Below are 22,924 nucleotides of genomic sequence, written 5' to 3'. Positions count from 1 at the left end.
ATGCCGGATTTATACTGTACAAATTTTATGGAGCAAAGGAGAAGGAATTTCATTTGTCCAACACAGAACCAGAAACAGCAGGAGAATATTAAAATTCACTACCTACAAAGAAGAATGTCTGTGGCCTTATAGGTGACTCACTGGTGGATTGCAGAGATCATAGGTATCATTTGTGAATTAAGCGAAATCACTGTAATCTTTATGCTATCACATAGACTGACAACTGCATACTGGTTTCCATCTACAGAAAAAACAGTAGCAATAGTGCTCATTTTCAATGGTCGATGTTTAGAAGACTGTCGGTACCCTAGGCATCACTCGGTACAAAGTAAGATACTGACTTAGTTGAATGCATATTTAGTTCATCTGAACTACTTATTTCAGTTCTAACCAAAGAGCATGAAAGTACTATTGTTTACAACCTGGATATTTTGGAAGCTTTTGACCATGTATGTCTAGGATGAATTAAAATGTTGTATCAAATAAGACTGGAGTTTGATTTCATGATGATAATATGTAATGGAAACTGGCTTAATGTGTGGCAAAGTTTCCAACTGTTTATAAAACCTGTTAAAACTTTTTCAAAGAACCTGGAAAATTATTTTCGTTCAAATAAAAAAAGCAGCAAAATAAGTTCAACTGTTACAGAGACAGAACATTTTAATATTGTGCGCAATTGAGAAATGTCACCAGAAGTGTCATCTTTAGTGGCAACTTTCCCTTTCACAATATTGTTACATTCAATCTTGGATTTTCCATTGTTCAATAAGGTTTTAAATATTTTTATGTACAGCACACAAACAGGTGTTGGAATACTAAATGTATTTATCATAGGTTTACATTCTACCGACTAAAGATTAGCTTCTGTTTAATCCATGATTTATCGAAATGCATTTGTGGAAAACAGGATATTTGTTACTAACAAATTTTTTCACTTTACATTTCACTGCGCCACCTATTTAATTGTTCACAATTCTTCGTCAATTACACTGAATATACTACCCACATTAACAGCTTACATACTCCAATACAAGTTGGTTGGCTGGTTGGTTGGTTTGGGGATGGAGACCAGACAGCGTGGTCATCGGTCTCATCGGATTAGGGAAGGATGGGGAAGGAAGTCGGCCGTGCCCTTTCAGAGGAACCATCCCGGCATTTGCCTGGAGTGATTTAGGGAAATCACGGAAAACCTAAATCAGGATGGCCGGACGCGGGATTGAACCGTCGTCCTTCCGAATGCGAGGCCAGTGTGTAACCACTGCGCCACCTCGCTCGGTCCCAATACAAGTTTGAAATATAAAATGGTTCCATTCCGAGCATTTTTCACTTGAAATGTAAAACTTTATACTGGAATAAGATAGGAGTTTCTCATGCCACTTTTGAAGACTATACGAATCAAGGAATTTTAGAGGTAATCCTTTACATAGATAAAGCAGTGAGGAAAAAGAAATTGTACATAAACTGCAGTTTGAGCCACAATGCATTTCCTTACAGCACAAAAGTCTGAGTAAACCGTGTTATTTATGCACAATGAATTTCCTGTCCAACATAAATTTAACCTGCCACATTGAATTTAATTAATGAAATAGCATGTTCCACACAAGTATTATGTGGCAACTGATGTACAATAACTCATTGTGGTACAGGCTAACAGACATTTGTGGCTATGGATCACTTTTTTCAAGGTTGCATAAAGGGAGGGGACAGACCATGAGTTACAATACACATGCAATCAAAACTAAGAGCTGTCAAAAGAAAAGGGAATTGGATGATGATAGATTATCTTGCAATTAGAAGCTATACACTACCTGCTTTGTTCAGAACAAGAACAAGTCTCTTGCTGCCAGCAGAATCGCGAACAGCTTGCTCTACCTGTTGACAGCGCGTTCCCAAGGGATCTCTGGCATCCACAACCTCCAGAATGACATCAGCTGCTTGCAGCACCTGGGCCACAATTGTGTCGGATAATGGTTACAAAAGTTTCGCAGTTTTTTAAAAATACACATATAAAAAAAAAATCTCTCATGATACAGGAACAGGCTAAGCAAGGACCAAAAAATCATAAGAAGGTTTAATGAAAAGTTTCTCTCTCAACACAATTTCTACTGTGTATGGTCAAGCAAGATTTTCACTTCTTTCATTCCCTCAGCAAATAAATTTGTTTTCCACTCTTCATAACACTCATTTAACACACAGACAATCAGCTTATTCAACAAATTTCTTCTTAATATAAGGTTTCTTGACGGCAAGACAGAAGGACAATTATAGTATACTATCCCTCTAAGAGATGCAGTCTAAGACCAGACTGGAAGAAGAAATCAGCCATATTCTTTTCTAAAAGACCATCCCCCCCATTTTACCTCACACAATTTAGAGAGACCACAGAAAACTTAAACCCACATGGCTAGGTAGGGATTTGAAACACCATCCTCCAGAATGTGAGACAGGTGTCCTTAAGCTAGGAAACACCAAAATAGTCAAACAAGGTCAAATCTCAGAAAAAGAGTGGGTGGGAAAGTATTTAAAAACTCAGCACACTGAACTTTTGCCAATATAAATACAAATATATGGGCAGATGCTCTTTCCTAGTAGATTGTTTCAGAGCTGCTCATTTAATTCACAATGCAAAATGACCAATAATGTGTAATTAGAATCAGTAACAGATTTACCACTTTACAGACAGTCTACCAAGACATTTCTTAGTGATTAACAAAAATGGAAATAAACTGATTAAAGAATTAAGGGGGGACCTCGATGAAATTGACCAAAAATGTCAATTTTCGATTCATTTTTTTGTTAGTACAACTCATGGAGAATAAGTTCCCAAAGTTTCAATATTGAAATCGCATCCAAAGTGCTTGAAAATTAATTAAAAGTGTGATGCGGCCTCCCTGCCATGCCCACTTTTTGAAGCAGCACTTCAATACCAGCTCAATGAACAACGATTCTGTGTATTACTTTCAACCAAACATGTGCAGGATACATCTAGAAGGCCATGATACATACTCTGGTTTTATAGATCATCTCTGACTCTGTTCCGTATCTTATAAACAATAACATGTGTGGTAGTGACAACATTCAGATTATAGATGATGGTAAGGGAGTAGGCTTGGCAGCAAATCTGCAAATTATGTGCAAAAAAATGCGATGCTGACAGCTCATTCAAAACTTCTAACTGTAAAAACTGTTACTATGAAGCTAATATGAGGTTTACCTATGGATTGAGGTGCATTGGAGGTGGGAAAGAATGGGGAAATTTATTGTGTGGAATAATGAATCTGCCAGTGCCATGTCTGAGATTTACACAAATAAACTATGTACTGGAAAACATAAATTTCTGACTTGTGTGAGGACAGTATGATAACAACTACAGTAGAAGCTATTGCAGACAATGACCCATTAGATGAGAATGATTCTCGTCATGTCAGAACAGATCTTGCGTCATGTGATGGTAAAATCACGAAAAGAGGGCATACGTCTTTATATGGTGTGTCAAGTGTCTTAAGTATTGAGACAGGAAGGTACTAGATATTAAAGTTATGAGCAAATTCTGCCATAACTGTGCACTTAGTGGAGAATGTGAAGAAGATGTAAAAGGGCATAACTGCAGCAAAACATCATCTGGTTCTACTGGTGGAATGGAAGGAGCTGGTATGCAAATTATTTTTAAGAGATCTGTCAAGGAATGTGGTGTCAGATATGTGAAATATCTTGGGGATGGTGACTCCAGTACATTCAAGCCTGTGAATGAGAGCAAACTTTATGGAGAACTTTCAACAGAGAAATTTGAATGTATAGGTCACATCCAGAAGAGAATGGGATCAAGATTGAGGAAATTTGTCAGTGACATGAAGAGCAAAAAGTTGGAAGATGGAAAGGGCACTGGTGGACACAACAGACTCACAAAGATGATGATAGACACTCTTCAAGTGTATTACGGCAAGTCTATCAGACAGAACCTATCCAGTGTATATGAGAAGAAAAGTGCAGCATGGGCTACATATTGCCACATGTTGTCAACAGATGAACACCCTATTCTTAATCTGTGCCACATTAGCTGGTGTAAATATCTACAAACTGAGAGGGATAACAACCCCTACATTCACAAGGAGATGCTTCCAAATTGTATTCTGGATCTTGTCAAGCCCACTTACAGGTTTCTGGCTGATCCTGCACTTCTCAAAAAGTGTGTTCAAGGCAAAACCCAAAATCCAAATGAGTCTTTAAATTCACTCATAACAATGCCCTAAAAACACATTTGCATCTGCTACAGTTGTCAGAATTGCAACTTATGATGCAGTTATTGTATTTAATGATGGGAACGTCGGGAGGATGAAGGTATTAGAAAGAATGGGCATAGGAAATTTTACTAAAGACATACTGAGAAAATAGATTTACAGCATGTCTCTGCAGCTGAAAAGTCAGTTGAAGACCTGGTAAAGGAAAGAAGACAGACAATAAGACACCAGAAGAGAAGCCTTCAAGGGAAAGACGACCCAGAGTACAAATGTGGCGCCTTCTCTTCTGAAGATGTGAGGTAAGGAAAAAAGTTAGGTTGAACTTTAAATTGTTTCCCGAAAAGTTTGTTTTTTAAAGTTTATGTACCTTTTCCTCAGATTCTGTGAATGCTAGAATTATGAAATTTTGTACACATATTTCTGTAAACATAATAAACGTTATCTCAAGAGCAAATTTTGAAATTCTGATTGCAAGCTGGGACATGGGGCAAAGTGCTTCGAAATTTGAATGAATTTAAAATTGTACTTACGGAATTATAATTAAAAAATTATGAAAATTCACCTATTTGACCTATTCCAAAAAACCTCATGAGAGAAGCTTACAAGATATAAAGAGATGAAACAGAGAAATTTTTGTAGAAATCTCTTGAACACTTTCTGAGAAAAAGGAACATACATTATTTTTTAAAAATAAAACTTCAAATTTCGTAAAAAAAAAAAAAAAAAAAAAAAAAAAAAAAAAAAAAAAAAAAAAAAAAAAAAAAGAGCTGAATATATATAATCAAAGGATTTTATATGTAAATGTGTTACTTTCATGTAATGTTAGAAATAGATCATCACTATGAACATTTATTTTATTTTAAAAGGCGCTTCATATTTCCAAGACTTTGGCTTGTAAACACTTGAACTGGGACAGGAGGAAAAAGGCGACAGAGGCAGAGTGAGAGTTGAACCGATAGAACCCTCTCCATAATTTTTAGGTATTTCGTCTGTGAAAGAAATCAGAAGCTTTCAAACACATGCCACACAACCTGCAAAGAAAGCTTTATTTTTTGGGAAATACAAGGAGAAATTCTCAGCAAAAAGTGGATGATCATAGAAAGTAAGAACTGTAGATTAAATTTTACCTTTTTGAACTCTCTGTAATATGACTGCAACCTATCAACTTTGGTATATTTAACACCATCATCATTAGATGTAATGTTCAGAGCCTCGTGAACTTTTTCTTTCTTTCCAGCTTCAGTAACAAGAGTCGACAAAGTAGCAGATTTTTGTGCTGTTTCCTTTTCTTTCTTCTTTTTCTCTTTTAACTCCTGCCTTATCCTCTGCTTTTCTTCTTCTTGTTTCTTCTTCAAAGCTTCAACTTCTTTTAATATGTCTTCTTTGAAAGGGCATATGTTTGGAACTTGAATAATTTTGTTTTTCTTGGCTAGAACGATGAATAATATGAAATCAACATATTGCATGTTAAAATTACATATGTAAAGCCAGAGCAGCAGCAGCGGCGAGAGAGAGAGATATGTGTGCGGAAACTGGCACTGATCAAAGTGGTGGGAACAGTCCAAAAATAATATTTACAGAAATGACAGTAAAATTGTATAAAATACTAAAACATGGAAACTGAAAGTGAGAGTGCATTTGTATGTGCTTATGCTTCACTCAACCTCTCAAATGATTAGTTCAGGAGTCTCTTTAACCAGTTCATTTGTTCTATTCAGCCCAGATTTTCAGGTATTGTAAAAATAAGTAAATAACATTTATCACACCGTGAGACCACTTCTTTCAGCGTTCAGTCTGGAGCATAGTCGCTCTTATAAAATTCCTCCATGATCCCCTATTCAGTGCACACATATCCTCTGTGTGTGTGTGTGTGTGTGTGTGTGTGCGCGCGCGCGCGCGCGCGCGCGCGCGCACGAGTGTATACGCGTCCTTTTTTCCCCCTAAGGTGAGTCTTTCTGCTCCAGGGATTGGAATGACTCCTTACCCTCTCCCTTAAAACCCACATCCTTTCGTCTTTCCCTCTCCTTCCCTCTTTCCTGACGAAGCAACCGTTGGTTGCGAAAGCTTGAATTTTGTGTGTATGTTTGTATTTGTTTGTTTGTCTATCGACATGCCAGTGCTTTCTTTTGGTAAGTCACATCATATAATAGAAAGAAACATTCCATGTGGGAAAATTATATATAAAAAACAAAGATGCTGTGACTTACCAAACGAGAAAGTGCTGGTAGATAGACACAATAAAACACACACACACACACACACACACACACACACACACACACACAAATTTCAAGCTTTCACAACCCAAGGTTGCTTCATCAGGAAAGAGGGAAGGAGAGGGAAAGACGAAAGGATGTGGGTTTTAAGGGAGAGGGTAAGGAGTCATTCCAATCCCGAGAGCAGAAAGAGACTCACATTAGGGGGAAAAAAAAGGACAGGTATACACTCGCTCACACACACATATCCATCCGCACACATACAGACACAGGCAGACACACACACACACACACACACACACACACACACACACACACACACATAAGAGTTCAAATGTTGTCCAAGTAAGAAAGTAGAATGCAATTTCTGACTTGTGCGGGGTACATGGCACAATAGATTTGTGATGAAGTGGCAAAAATGAGAAAAAGCATTTGGCATGACAAGTGTCAGCTAATAAAGGGCATACCTAAATTCACTCAGCAAGCAGTAAATGAAATCAAAGAAAAAGATGGAGAGGGTATTATGGTTCATGGAGAAGAAATTAAAACTATAGGGATTTTTGATGACATTTTAATTCTGTCAGTGATGGCAAAGGACTTGGAAGATCAATTGAACCAAACGGATAATGAGTAAAAATGAGATTACAAGAGGTACAACAACAAAAGTAAAATATGGGAAATGATTTGTAGACATATTTAATTAGGCAATGTTGACAAAATTGAATTACATAATGGAATAAGAAAACTAGCAGATTAGTTTCGCTATTTACACAACAAAAGAATAGATGGTGGCTACATTAAAGGGGATATAAAATGCAGACTGGCAAAAATAAGAAAGGTGTTTCTGAAAAGAGAAATATTTTACCACCAAATATAAATGAACTGTAAGTGTTAGGAAGTGTTTCTTGAAAATATTTTTATAGAGTGTAGACTTGTACAGAATTGAAACATGGGAGGTAAACATTACAGGCAACAAGATGATAAAAGTTTTTCAAATGTGGTGCTACAGAAAACTCTTGTACATCTGACAGGTAGATTGGACAACTAATGAAGAAATAATAAATTGAATTAGGGAGGAAAGAAATCGATAAGTGAATTTGGCTAAAGAGAGGGATAAGCTTATAGGATTCATCCTGAAGCATCACGGAATATTCCATTTGATGATGGAAGTAAGTGTTGTGGGGTAAAAATCATAGACAGAGACTTGATTGCGTAATCAGGTTCAAGCGGATTTAGGTTGCAGCAGTCATGCTCGGCTGAGAGGGGAGAGCTCGATCAAACCATCTTCAGGCTGAAAACCACAGTGACAATGACGACAATAACAGCAGCAGCAGCAGCAGCAGAGAGAACAACTGAATTCACAGAGTATCCGTCTCTCAATTTTCAGAAAGCATTTGATGTCATTCTATATGTTCCGCAGTCAACAAAATATGTGCTTATGTAATATCGAATCAGGTATGCAGTTTTAATGGTGGTTTGTTAGCAAGTGCACGACAGCACTCAGTAGGCTAACATCCAGGTGCCAAAATATCCTTAAGATGGATCACAATACTAAAGAAAACTGAAAGAACACATTATCAGAATAGATGGCTAACCTATAGACAACGAGCAGTGTTGGCCAAGGCATTTATCTTCTATGTTACACAGGCTGGCAAGGTGTGTGTTTTGCATAACTGACTGGAGGACTGTTTTTGGTAGCCAAATAAGAAGCAGCGACATACGTGATGTATTCTGAACACCAAAACTGACATCATTTAGTATTCTCTAGAAATTATTTGTAATTACATTGGGTAAGGAAATGTTGTCTTAGATAGGGATTACCAATGCTTTTCATTATTTTTTCTTATGTTCTGAAATGAAAGTTATGTGAATGACAGTTGTGCCACCCATAGTGTATGTTAGGTTCCAAGATAACAGTTTGGTTGTGAACTGATAAAGTCAACAAACATGCCATTGAAAGAAAAAGCTTGGGTATGTTTACTGGACAGTTCAAGTAGTGATTTCAGCTGTGTATTATTTTCCACAAAATTCTTTACATAGTTACTGAGAATATTTTGAGAACTTAGGGGATTAGGGCAACAAATTTTTTGACATGGTAGGCTTTGGGACAACTACTTCAACAAATTGTTGAAAAAATGTAGTATTTCTAATGCTTGTTCACGACACACTTAAAATTAGCTATTCATTAGATTAGACTGATGAGTTTACGGGAACAAAGCACTAGGTCATCAGACATTCTACACTCTGAGCACCACATCAATGATATGCCTCAAAAAGAAATGAGAAGGACAGCCAAAATGACCATCAGTATGTTTAGCTGAGATGGAAAAAGTGGGAAGGAAGTATAAAGGAAAGCTAAATTACCATAAGATATGGGGAACTATAGCAGCTAAAAACAGCCCAACACCCCATGCAGCATCACAGATACTCCTTACTAATATTGAAATGGGGTGAACACAGCTGCACGTTTCGGAATTTTTGTCATCACAGAAGGTAGGCCTGTGGAATGTCCCAAGATCCAGCTACAAGGATGTAAAAAACTCTTTGGAAAGGATTACTGTGGTGGACAATGGAATGTTCAGCTGTTGTGATACAGCTCGTGCTTCCAGCATTATCAGTCATGGCAACAGTAGCTTCTTTAACAATTTGTGGCACAATTGGCAGTCGGCCTCTCCCAGGAGCAATACCCAAATTGCCAGCTAACTTGAACTTCCAAATCATTTTCTTCAACCCCAGTGCAGAAATAGGACCTCTCCATACTCCTTTAGTGCATCATATTCGCAAAGAGCGGCAGCACTACTGTAGTTGTTCTGATAGAGCAGCTTTACAAGTAAAGTCCTGCTCAAATTGTACGGACCCATGTTGAGTGTATGCAACTATAAAGCACACTGATATTTGAGTTTTAACACTATGTCACCATATCAGCACCAGCACCTAATGGCAACTCATGAAACTAACACTACTAACAATGCAAAGTCTCCAGCGAATATTGCCTGGATATCATTCCTGTAAAGTTGAGTACTCATATGGAAAATAGTTTTCCATATACACTGGCTCAAGCAGCAAAAGTTTAATTATAACCTCCCTGTAAACTAGCAAGGGTCTGCAATGAATCTCCAGCAGCCCAAAAAAAAAAAAAAAAAGGATGAGATCTTTGGTTCACTGGAAGTGCTTCCTGAAATTTGTGTTTTCCTTTTAAATATAAGGTGCTATCATATTCAGCAGAATTTCAAAACTGGGAGATGAGATCCTAGTTAAATTACAGAAAGCTGATACTAGTGCAGTTATAAAAAGCTGCAGTCTTCCATATTCATCACACGGAGGTTATTCCCACCACTTCTTGTATAGTTTGATTACTTCCCACTATGTCTCTAAACTTGCTTCAATTTTTGAGCGTTAACAGTGCAGCGCCACATATCAATACAGTTTTCGAGTCATTGGACATAGCATAGCAGACAATCTAGATACACAATGAGAAAGAAAGATGCGGACAATGCAAGTACATCCCGAGAAATAGTTGCCACTAGTGTTGATAAAGATCTTAACAAGAAGCAATGTTTCTAACTTGTTGCAAACAGTGCAGGAATCATTTTTGCAACAAAAACATGTTTCTAATGGCAGTATGGACATGGCTTCATGTTACAACAATGAGGAATGTAGAAGCGTACACGTAACTCAATCACAAGGTTGGACCAGGCCAGCTTACTAGCCACCTCTGCCCAAGAGTTAGCGCGACCACATTCCCTAGTCTTCAAATAAGATTACACAATCTGCAGTTTCGAATAAAGTTTAAAACTAAGTAACCTCCTTGAATGACACCAGCTAAAACTGAGGATAATGAGCCTGATAGCTTCAGTGATTGCTTCATTACAGTAGAAGTAGGGCACACTACTAAAATGTGCAGCACTGATAACGGACATTACATCTGCATTAAGATGCAGTGACATGTTTAAGGATCTGTTCATGTGTCAGTCAACTGTGGCACAGAACTGTAGATCCTCAGCAGGATATATTGCATGAATACAATCTTTCACAGTACATAGCTTAATAGCACAATATGCATTAGATGAGTATGTGCCAAGCAAGACCGTAAGAGACGGAGAAGAGCCACCGTGGCACAACAACCGAGTTAGAAAACTGCTGCGGAAGCAAAGGGAACTTCACAGCAAACATAAACATAGCCAAAGCCTTGCAGACAAACAAAAATTACATGAAGCGAAATGTAGTGTGAGGAGGGCTATGCGAGAGGCGTTCAATGAATTCGAAAGTAAAGTTCTATGTACTGACTTGGCAGAAAATCCTAAGAAATTTTGGTCTTCTGTCAAAGCGGTAGGTGGATCAAAACAAAATGTCCAGACACTCTGTGACCAAAATGGTACTGAAACAGAGGATACAGATTAAAGGCCGAAATACTAAATGTCTTTTTCCAAAGCTGTTTCACAGAGGAAGACTGCACTGTAGTTCCCTCTCTAGATTGTCGCACAGATGGCAAAATGGTAGACATCGAAATAGACGACAGAGGGATAAAGAAACAATTAAAATCACTCCAAAGAGGAAAGGCCGCTGGACCTGATGGGATACCAGTTTGATCTTACACAGAGTACACGAAGGAACTTGCCCCCATTCTTGCAGCGGTGTACCATAGGACTCTAGAAGAGCGTAGCGTTCCAAAAGATTGGAAAAGGGCACAGGTTATCCCCGTTTTCAAGGAGGGACATCTATCAGATGTGCAAAACTATAGACCTATATCTCTAATGTCGATCAGTTGTAGAATTTTGGAACACGTATTATGTTCGAGTGTAATGACATTTCTGGAGACTAGAAATCTACTCTGTAGGCATCAGCATGGTTTTCAAAAAAGACGATCTTGTGAAACCCAGCTCGCGCTATTTGTCCATGAGACTCAGAGGGTTCCCAGGTAGATGCCAAGTTTCTTGACTTCCACAAGGCATTCGATACAGTTCCCCACAGTCGTTTAATGAACAAAGTAAGAGCATATGGACTATCAGACCAATTGGACCAACTGTGTGATTGGATTGAAGAGTTCCTAGATAACAGAACACAGCATGTCATTCTCAATGGAAAGAAGTCTTCCGAAGTAAGAGTGAGTTCAGGTGTGCACCAGGGGAGTGTCGTAGGACCGTTGCTATTCACAATATACATAAATGACCTTGGGGATAAAATCGGAAGTTCACTGAGACTTTTGTGGATGATGCTGTAGTATATCAAGAGGTTATAACAATTGAAAATTTTACTGAAATGCAGGAGGATCTGCAACGAATTGACGCATGGTGCAGGGAATGGCAATTGAATCTCAATGTAGGCAAGTGTAATGTGCTGCGAATACATAGAAAGAAAGATCATTTATCATTTAGCTACAATATAGCAGGTCAGCAACTGGAAGCAGTTAATTCCAAAAATTATCTGGAAGTAGGCATTAGGAGTGATTTAAAATTAATCGTCGGTAAAGCCAGACTGAGATTCATTGGAAGAATCCTAAGGAAATGCAATCCGAAAACAAAGGAAGTAGGTTACAGTACACTTGTTCGCCCACTGCTTGAATATTGCTCACCAGTGTGGGATCCGTACCAGGTAGGGTTGATAGAGAAGATCCAACAGAGAGCAGTGGGCTTCATTACAGGATCATTTAGTAACCGCAAAAGCGTTACGGAGATGACAGATAAACTCCAGTGGAAGACTGTGCAGTAGATTTGCTCAGTAGTTCGGTACGGGCTTTTGTTGAAGTTTCGAGAGCTTACCTTCACCAAGGAGTCAAGCAGTATATTGCTCCCTCCGGTACAGGCTTTTGTTGAAGTTTCGAGAGCTTACCTTCACCAAGGAGTCAAGCAGTATATTGCTCCCTCCTACGTATATCTTGAGAAGAGACCATGAGGATAAAATCAGAGAGATTAGAGCCCACACAGAGGCATGCCGACAATCTTTCTTTCCACGAACAATACAAGACTGGAATAGAAGGGAGAACCGATAGAGGTACTCAAAGTACCCTCCACCACACACCGTCAGGTGACTTGCCGAGTATGGATGTAGATGTACATGTAGATAATGTCAGCTACTGCATAACACTTCTTATTCCACGACACTAGAAGTTGTTGGGATAGGGTCCTCTGTAAATCGAGGCATGGTGTCCCTTATTCAGGGCATCGTTTCTGGTAGCATTCTTTGCCAAATTATCCGACTGTTCATTTCCTGCGATTCCAATGTCACTATGGATCCTCCCTGTGTCTTGGAGCTCAAAGAGAAAGTCTTCAATGAATGATATGGTGTTGGTGTTGCAGGTAGCAGTAAGTTACAGCTTGTAAACTTCTCAGAGTGTCACTGCAAATAAAGAAAGTTTCTTGTAGGCAGATGTGGATGTGTCTAATCACATACGAGGTGCATTCAAGTTCTAAGGCCTCCCATTTTTTTTCAAATTAACTACTCACCCGAAATCGATGAAACTGGCGTTACTTCTCGACGTAATCGCCCTGCAGACGTACACATTTTTCACAATGCTGACGCCATGATTCCATGGCAGCGGCGAAGGCTTCTTTAGGAGTCTGTTTTGACCACTGGAAAATCGCTGAGGCAATAGCAGCACGGCTGGTGAATGTGCGGCCACGGAGAGTGTCTTCCATTGTTGGAAAAAGCCAAAAGTCACTAGTAGCCAGGTCAGGTGAGTAAGGAGCATGAGGAATCACTTCAAAGTTGTTATCACGAAGAAACTGTCGCGTAACGTTAGCTCGATGTGCGGGTGCGTTGTCTTGGTGAAACAGCACACGTGCAGCCCTTTTGTTGCAGTGCAGGAAGGAATTTGTTCTTCAAAACATTTTTGTAGGATGCACCTGTTACCGTAGTGCCCTTTGGAACGCAATGGGTAAGGATTACGCCCTCGCTGTCCCAGAACATGGACACCATCATTTTTTCAGCACTGGCGGTTACCCGAAATTTTTTTGGTGGCGGTGAATCTGTGTGCTTCCATTGAGCTGACTGGCGCTTTGTTTCTGGATTGAAAAATGGCATCCATGTCTCATCCATTGTCACAACTGACGAAAAGAAAGTCCCATTCATGCTGTCGTTGCGTGTCAACATTGCTTGGCAACATGCCACACAGGCAGCCATGTGGTTGTCCGTCAGCATTCGTGGCACCCACCTGGATGACACTTTTCGCATTTTTAGGTCGTCATGCAGGATTGTGTGCACAGAACACACAGAAGTGCCAACTCTGGAGGCGATCTGTTCAACAGTCATTCGACGATCCCCCAAAACAATTCTCTCCACTTTCTCGATCAAGTCGTTAGACCGGCTTGTGCGAGCCCGAGGTTGTTTCGGTTTGTTGTCACACAATGTTCTGCCTTCATTAAACTGTCGCACCCACGAACGCCTTTCGACACATCCATAACTCCATCACCACATGTCTCCTTCAACTGTCGATGAATTTCAATTGGTTTCACACCACGCAAATTCAGAAAACGAATGATTGCACGCTGTTCAAGTAAGGAAAACGTCGCCATTTTAAGTATTTAAAACAGTTCTTATTCTCGCCACTGGCAGTAAAATTCCATCTGCCGTACAGTGCTGCCATCTCTGGGATGTATTGACAATGAACGCGGCCTCATTTTAAAACAATGCGCATGTTTCTATCTCTTTCCAGTCCGGAGAAAAAAAATCGGAGGCCTTAGAACTTGAATGCACCTCGTAATGACCACTAGCTCAACAGTAAAAACACACTATTCTCGTGGTAGGGAATGCTGCTCACCACCACCTGTATCTGTGAAAGTTTGTTAGGTCATCAACATAAGATCCACCAGTGTAAATGGTTTCCCAATACTGTCATTCTTTCATCGCTGAAAAAAAATGTAGTAGTACAGATGGGTCTGTTATCTCTTTTGGCCAGAAGACTACAGTCACATGAAGATCTGAACCGAGACCCCTCTTATGAGGTGTTTGAGAGAACGATCGTGAGAGAGGGTTTACAATGGTCATTGTAATTTAGAGAGGAGGGATTGTAGACAAGCTGATATCGGAACATAAGACGTAGGACACTATTGTGGAGGTTGTGTACTTTTATCTGGGAAGACAATATAATGATACAGATGATCTCTGATGCTATGTACATGTACAATGTAGATAAGTAATAGTTGGAGGCATCAAACCAGTAAAGGGGGCATCCCTGACTCCCACTGGAAACTATTTATGAGGTCTGTCCAAAAGCCACGAGCTAAGTCTCACCCGGCAGTGTTGTATTGGAGCTAAAGGTCATAACAAAAATGGAGCTGCCAATCCATAGCCCAGACTACTTAAGTCCAATGATGATTGTTTTATTAAGTCATAAAAAGATGAAGTGATAGATGCCCAAAAAAATTTGTATGAAGCAGCATACAGCATTAAAGTTTGTCTAGAATTGTTGTTTCAACTGACGTATATGAAGCAGCCCTGTCAGCTTAGCATCAAAATTAGTCCTAGGAAGTGGTATGTTTCTAATACTTAACATAAATCACAATGCAATAAAGATCTGGGTGTGGTGGAGAATTTGATGATGGCAGAAGTGCACTGCTCCTGTTTTGGAAGTAGTAAATTGAAAACCATGGGGAGGGGTCCAAGATTCGGCTTCCCTTAGGGTGCCCTATAGTTTACATTCTGTGAGATTTACATTTGAAGAACCATAATAGATGCAAAACTAATCAACATATAGGCAAGATCAAACTCATCAACATATAGGCAAGATCAGACTGTAGGGGCCACAGCCTCTATAAATCCTTTAACCGCTGTTAGGAAAAAGGTTACCGTCAGAACAGAACTTGGTATGTCTGTAATTTATGTGTGTGGGAAAGAGAGAGAAGTAACACAAACTAACAATGACATAAAAAAAAATTTGGGCAAAAATCTGGAGGGTGTGCAAGTACGACTGTTTAAGAGTTCCATAAAATCACCAATGAAATACATAACAGTTGATACTGAAACTGGTAATTTTATATCTGAATTCATTCCAATATTGGGGGGGGGGGGGGGGGGGGCACCGGAGATGTTGCCGCGAGTGAAGGGGCCATTAGCAAATTAGGTGGATTTTGATACCACAATCCACACAGAAATTTGGATAGAAGCCTCATTCATAGTCTTGCGAGTCCAATTGTTTTCTGTTCACCAGTAGTGCGAACTACTTGCACAAAACCAAACAATGGAAACTCCAAGTTGTAATATCAACAATATTAGGGAAAGATAGATTGCTACTTGCAATAAAGATGACTGGTTGAGTTTCAGACAGGCACAATGACAAGACAGTTAAACATTTAGCTTTTGGCCGATTTTGGAATTAAATTCAGATATAGAATTACCAATTTACAGTATGATGCTCTAATTTATCAACTGCTAACACATTTCATTGGTTGTTTCCCGAAATTCTTTATACAGTTGTACTTTCAAACATTAAGACTGAGATTGGAACACCCAATATGGTTAGAAGATGATAATTTTTTGTAATTTAACAGCTTTGATTACTAACAAAGGACTGTGGTTCTGTATTTTTTTTTCAGTCCTGAGACTGGTTTGATACAGCTCTCAAGCTACTCTATCCTGTGCAAGCTTCTTCATCTCCCAGTACTTACTGCAACCTACATCCTTCTGAATCCGCTTAGTGTATTCATTTCTTGGTCTCCCTCTACGATTTTTACCCTCCACGCTGCCCTCCAATGCTAAATTTGTGATCCCTTGATGACTCAGAACATGTCCTACCAACCGAGTCCTTCTTCTTGTCAAGTTGTGCCACATACTCCTCTTCTCCCCAATTCTATTCAATACCTCCTCATTAGTTACTTGATTTACCCATCTCAAATTCAACATTCTTCTGTAGCACCACATTTCGAAAGCTTCTATTCTCTTCTTGTCCAAACTATTTATCGTCCATGTTTCACTTCCATAGATGGCTACACTCCATACAAATACTTCCAGAAACGACTTCCTGACACTTAAATCTATACTCGATGTTAACAAATTTCTATTCTTCAGAAACGCTTTTCTTACCATTGCCAGTCTACATTTTAAATCCTCTCTACTTCGACCATCATCAGTTATTTTGCTCCCCAAATAACAAAACTCCTTTACAACTTTAAGTGTCTCATTTCCTAATCTAATTCCCTCAGCAACAGCCAACTTAATTCCATTATCCTTGTTTTGCTTTTGTTGATGTTCATCATATATACTCCTTTCAAGACACTGTCCATTCCATTCAACTGCTCTTCCAAGCCCTTTGCTGTCTCTGACAGAATTACAATGTCATCGTCGAACCTCAAAGTTTTTATTTCTTCTCCATGGACTTTAATACCTACTCCGAATTTTTCTTTCGTTTCCTTTACTGCTTGCTCAATATACAGATTGAATAACATCGGGGACAGGCTACAACCCTGTCTCACTCCCTTCCCAACCGCTGCTTCCCTTTCATGCCCCTCGACTCTTATAACTGCCATCTGGTTTCTGTACAAATTGTAAATAGCCTTTCGCTCCCTGTATTTTACCCCTGCCACCTTTATAATTTGAAACAGAGTATTCCAGTTAACATTGTCAAAAGCTTTCTCTAAGTCTAAAAATGCTAGAAATGTAGGTTTGCCTTTCCTTAATCTATTTTCTAAGATAAGTCGTAGGGTCAGTATTGCCTCACGTGTTGCAAAATTTCTGCGGAATTCAAACTGATCTTCACCAAGGTCTGCTTCTACCAGTTTTTCCATTCATCTGTAAAGAATTCGCGTTAGTATTTTGCAGCTGTGACTTATTAAACTGATAGTTCGGTAATTTTCACATCTGTCAACACCTGATTTCTTTGGGATTGGAATTATTATATTATTCTTGAAGTCTGAGGGTATTTCGCCTGTCTCATACATCTTGCTCACCAGATGGTAGAGTTTTGTCAAGACTGGCTCTCCCAAGGCCATCAGTAGTTCCAATGGAATGTTGTCTACTCCTGGGGCCTTGTTTTGACTCAGGTCTTTCAGTGCTCTGTCAAACTCTTCATGCAGTATCGTATCTCCCATTTCATCTTCATCTACATCCTCTTCCATTTCCATAATATTGTCCTCCAGTACATCGCCCTTGTATAGACCCTCTATATACTCCTTCCACCTTTCTGCTTTCCCTTATTTGCTTAGAACTGGGTTTTCATCTGAGCTCTTGATATTCATACAAGTGGCTCTCTTTTCTCCAAAGGTCTCTTTAATTTTCCTGTAGGCAGTATCTATCTTACCCCTAGTGAGATAAGCCTCTACATCCTTACATTTGTCCTCTAGCCATCCCTGCTTAGCCATTTTGCACTTCCTGTCGATCTCCTTTTTGAGACGTTTGTATTCCCTTTTGCCTGCTTCATTTACTGCGTTTTTATATTTTCTCCTTTCATCAATTAAATTCAATATTTCTTCTGTTACCCAAGGATTTCTACTAGCCCTCATCTTTTTACCTACTTGATCCTCTGCTGCCTTCACTACTTCATCCCTCAGAGCTACCCATTCTTCTTCTACTGTATTTCTTTCCCCCATTCTTGTCAACTGTTCCCTTATGCTCTCCCTGAAACTCTGTACAACCTCTGGTTTAGCCAGTTTATCCAGGTCCCATCTCCTTAAATTCCCACCTTTTTGCAGTTTCTTCAGTTTTAATCTACAGGTCATAACCAATAGATTGTGGTCAGAGTACACATCTGCCTCTGGAAATGTCTTACAATTTAAAATCTGATTCCTAAATCTCTGTTTTACCATTATATAATCTATCTGAAACCTTTTAGTATCTCCAGGGTTCTTCCAAGTATACAACCTTCTTTCATGATTATTGAACCAAGTATTAGCTATGATTAAGTTATGCTCTGTGCAAAATTCTCTCAGACGACTTCCTCTTTCATTTCTCTCCTCCAATCCATATTCACCCACTATGTTTCCTTCTCTCCCTTTTCCTACTCTCTAATTCCAGTCACCCATGACTATTAAATTTTCGTCTCCCTTCAATACCTGAATAATTTCTTTTATCTCCTCATACATCTCATCAATTTCTTCATCATCTGCAGAGCTAGTTGGCATATAAACTTGTACTACTGTAGTAGGCATCGGCTTCGTGTCTATCTTGGCCACAATAATGCGTTCACTATGCTGTTGGTAGTAGCTTACCCGCACTACTATTTTTTTATTCATTATTAAACCTACTCCAGCATTACCCCTATTTGATTTTGTATTTATAACCCTGTATTCACCTGACCAGAAGTCTTGTTCCTCCTGCCACCGAACTTCACTAATTCCCATTATACCTAACTTTAACCTATCCATTTCCCTTTTTAAATTTTCTAACCTACCTGCCCGATTAAGGGATCTGACATTCCACGCTCCGATCCATAGAATTCCAGTTTTCTTTCTCTTTATAACAACGTCCCCTTGAGTAGTCCCCACCAGGAGATCCGAATGGGGGACTATTTTACATCCGGAATATTTTACCCAAGAGGACGCCATAATCATTTAACCATACAGTAAAGCTGCATGCCCTCGGGAAAAATGACGGCTGTAGTTTCCCCTTGCTTTCAGCCATTCGCAGTACCAGCACAGCAAAGCCGTTTTGGTTAGTGTTGCAAGGCCAGATCAGTGAATCATCCAGACTGTTGCCCCTGCAACTACTGAAAAGTCTGCTGCCTTTCTTCAGGAACCACACGTTTGTCTGTCCTCTCAACAGATACCCCTCCGTTGTGGTTGCACCTACGGTACGGCCATCTGTATTGCTGAGGCACGCAAGCCTCCCCACCAACGGCAAGGTCCATAGTTCATGGGGAAGGTTGGTTGGTTTGGGGGCTTAAAGGGACCAGACTGCCATGGTCATCGGTCCCTTTTTCCAAAGACAAAGAACACCCACAGAGAATAAAAACAAGGAACAGAAGAGATCACAGACGATACAGAACAAGAGAAACGGAGACAAGGACAAGACAAAACGAACTAAAACCACACAGAGTGTGACGGTGGTTGGCCGACCATAGAAATAAATAAGGAAAAGCCAACCACTTAGAAACACATTAAAAAACCAGTGGAAAATCATAGGCCAAAGCCAGAGTCAACACAAAACAATAAAATAAAACAGAAACACTCAGAGTAAATGATAAAATCCCCCTGCCCGAATAAAACGTAAAACTAAGTCAGCCATAGCGGAGTCGTCTGTTAAAAGGGCAGGGAGCGTAGCAGGCAGCGCAAATGTCTGCCTGACCACTGCTAAAAGGGTGCAGGCCAGCAAAATGTGGGCCACTGTCAAAGCTGCCCCACAGCGACATAGAGGAGGGTCCTCCCGGTGCAGTAAATAACTGTGTGTCAGCCGGGAGTGGCCAATGCGGAGCCGGCAAAGAACTACTGAGTCCCTGCGAGTGACTCGCAGGGATGACCGCCACACAGCCGTCGTCTCCTTGACAGCACGGAGTTTATTGGACATTGTCAGTTCGCGCCATTCCTCGTCCCATAGCGCCAAGATTTTGCGGCGGAAGACTGCCCGCAAATCAGTCTCAGGGAGGCCAAGGTCCAGAGATGGCTTGCTGGTGGCCTCTTTCGCCAGGCGGTCAACATGTTCGTTACCCGGGATACCGACATGACCGGGGGTCCACACAAAGACCACAGAGCGGCCGCAACAGGCGAGAGTATGCAGAGACTCGTGGATAGCCATCACCAAACGAGAACGAGGGAAACACTGGTCGAGAGCTCGTAAACCGCTCAGGGAATCGCTACAGATAACGAAGGACTCACCTGAGCAGGAGCGGATATACTCTAGGGCACGAAAGATGGCGACCAGTTCAGCAGTGTAAACGCTGCAGCCATCCGGCAAGGAACGTTGTTCAGAACGGTCCCCTAGAGTGAGCGCATACCCGACACGACCAGCAACCATCGAACCGTCAGTGTAGACAATACCAGAGCCCTGATACGTGGCCAGGATAGAATAAAAGCGGCGGCGGAAGGCCTCTGGAGGGACTGAGTCCTTCGGGCCCTGTGCCAGGTCCAGCCGAAGGCAAGGGCGACAAACACACCATGGGGGTGTATGCAAAGTAGCCCGGAAAGTAGGTGGAACAGTAAAAACCTGAAGCCCAGAGAGAAGCTCTTTGACGCGGACCGCTATTGTACAACCAGACCGGGGCCGACGATCTGGCAGATGGACGACCGATCGCGGGAACAGGAGACGATAATTTGGATGCCCAGGCGAGCTTAGAACATGGGCAGCATAAGCGGCCAGCAAACGTTGGCGTCGGAACCGCAGGGGAGGTACACCTGCCTCCACTAGTACGCTGTCCACGGGGCTGGTGCGGAAAGCACCAGTGGCAAGGCGTATCCCGCTGTGGAGAATTGGGTCCAGCACCTGTAACGCAGACGGGGATGCTGAGCCATAAGCCAGGCTCCCATAATCCAGACGGGACTGGATTAACGCCTGGTAGAGCCGCAACAGGGTAAAGCGGTCGGCGCCCCAGCGGGTGTGGCTCAAGCATCTCAGAGCGTTTAGATGCCGCCAACACGTCTGTTTAAGCTGCCGGATATGAGGCAGCCAAGTCAACCGGGCATCGAAAACCACGCCCAAAAACCTGTGGGTCTCCACCACAGCAAGGAGTTCGTCGGCAAGATAAAGCCGCGGCTCAGGATGGACTGTTCGGCGCCGGCAGAAATGCATAACGCAGGTCTTGGCTGCCGAAAACTGAAACCCATGCGCTACAGCCCAAGACTGCGCCTTACGGATAGCGCCCTGTAGCTGACGTTCAACAGCTGCAATGCCAGTAGAGCTGTAATAAAGGCAGAAGTCGTCAGCATACAGGGAAGCGGAGACAGAATTTCCCACGGCCGCAGCAAGCCCGTTAATGGCTATTAAAAACAGACAGACACTTAAAACAGAGCCCTGTGGCACACCGTTCTCCTGGACGTGGGAGGAACTATACGAGGCCGCGACTTGCACGCGGAAGGTACGACACAACAGAAAATTGCGGATAAAAATCGGCAGAGGACCCCGAAGACCCCATCCATGAAGCGTAGAAAGAATGTGATGACGCCATGTCGTATCGTACGCCTTCCGCATGTCGAAAAAGACAGCGACCAGGTGCTGACGGCGGGCAAAGGCAGTACGGATGGCAGTCTCCAGGCTCACCAGATTGTCGGTGGCGGAGCGGCCTTTACGGAACCCACCCTGAGACGGAGCCAGAAGGCCCCGAGACTCCAGTACCCAATGCAAGCGCCGGCTCACCATCCGTTCGAGAAGCTTGCACATAACGTTGGTGAGGCTAATGGGACGGTAGCTGTCCACCTCCAGAGGGGTCTTTCCAGGTTTCAAAACGGGGATGACAATGCCTTCCCGCCATTGCGACGGAAACTCCCCCTCGACCCAAAGACGGTTGTAAAGATCGAGAAGGCGCCGCTGGCAGTCCACTGAAAGATGTTTCAGCATTTGACAGTGGATGCCATCTGGCCCAGGAGCGGTATCAGGGCAAGCAGCGAGGGCACTGCGAAATTCCCACTCACTGAATGGAGCATTGTAAGATTCTGGGTGGTTGGTGCGAAACGAAAGGCTCCGACGTTCCATCCGCTCTTTAATGGAGCGGAAGGCCTGGGGGTAATTCGCAGAAGCGGAACTCAAAGCAAAATGCTCTGCTAAGCGATTTGCAATGACGTCGGAGTCAGTACAAACTGCTCCATTCAGTGAGAGCGCAGGGACGCTGACAGGTGGCCGATAGCCGTAGACGCGTCGAATCTTGGCCCAGACCTGCGATGGAGAGACATGGAGGCCAATTGTGGACACATACCGCTCCCAGCACTCCTTCTTGCCTTGGCGGATAAGGAGGCGGGCCCGCGCACGCAGCCGTTTGAAGGCGATAAGGTGGTCGAGGGAGGGGTGTCGCTTGTGACGCTGGAGCGCCCGCCGGCGATCTTTAATCGCTTCAGCGATCTCAGGCGACCACCAAGGCACAGCCTTCCGCCGAGGGGACCCACAGGAATGGGGAATGGCAGATTCGGCGGCAGTAACGATGCCGGTGGTGACCGATTGAACCACCGCATCAATGTCATCGGTAGAGAGAGGCTCAAAAGCGGCAGTGGAGGAGAACAAGTCCCAGTCAGCCTTATTCATAGCCCATCTGCTAGGGCGCCCAGAAGAGTGGCGCTGTGGTAGTGACAAAAAGATCGGAAAATGGTCACTACCACACAGGTCGTCATGCACACTCCATTGGACAGACGGTAAGAGGCTATGGCTACAGATGGAAAGGTCAATGGCGGAGTAGGTGCCATGCGCCACACTGAAGTGTGTGAAGGCACCATCATTTAACAGCGAGAGATCGAGCTGCGACAATAAATGCTCAACTATGGCGCCTCGACCTGTTGCCACTGACCCACCCCACAGAGGGTTATGAGCGTTGAAGTCGCCCAATAGCAAGAAGGGTGGCGGCAATTGGGCGACCAGTGCAGCCAGGACATGCTGCGAGACATCACCATCCGGTGGAATGTAAAG

General features: G+C 41.9%; 1 protein-coding gene across 1 annotated transcript in view; it reads right to left on the bottom strand.

Moving 5' to 3' along the window:
* LOC126476459 (guanine nucleotide-binding protein-like 3 homolog) overlaps nt 1–22,924 on the bottom strand; it is a 92,937-nt gene that overhangs the window by 60,665 nt on the left and 9,348 nt on the right. Inside the window, exons 3-4 of the mRNA XM_050103543.1 lie at nt 5,366–5,667; nt 1,809–1,944 (exon numbers count right to left, since the gene is read on the bottom strand). Of these exons, the coding sequence (XP_049959500.1) occupies nt 1,809–1,944; nt 5,366–5,667 (438 nt within the window). The remainder of the gene's footprint in view (nt 1–1,808; nt 1,945–5,365; nt 5,668–22,924) is intronic.

The sequence above is a fragment of the Schistocerca serialis genome, chromosome 1 (assembly GCF_023864345.2).
Source record: "Schistocerca serialis cubense isolate TAMUIC-IGC-003099 chromosome 1, iqSchSeri2.2, whole genome shotgun sequence".
In the NCBI taxonomy this organism is placed as follows: Eukaryota; Metazoa; Arthropoda; class Insecta; order Orthoptera; family Acrididae; genus Schistocerca; species Schistocerca serialis.
This window is presented reverse-complemented; position numbering and strand designations above follow the sequence as displayed.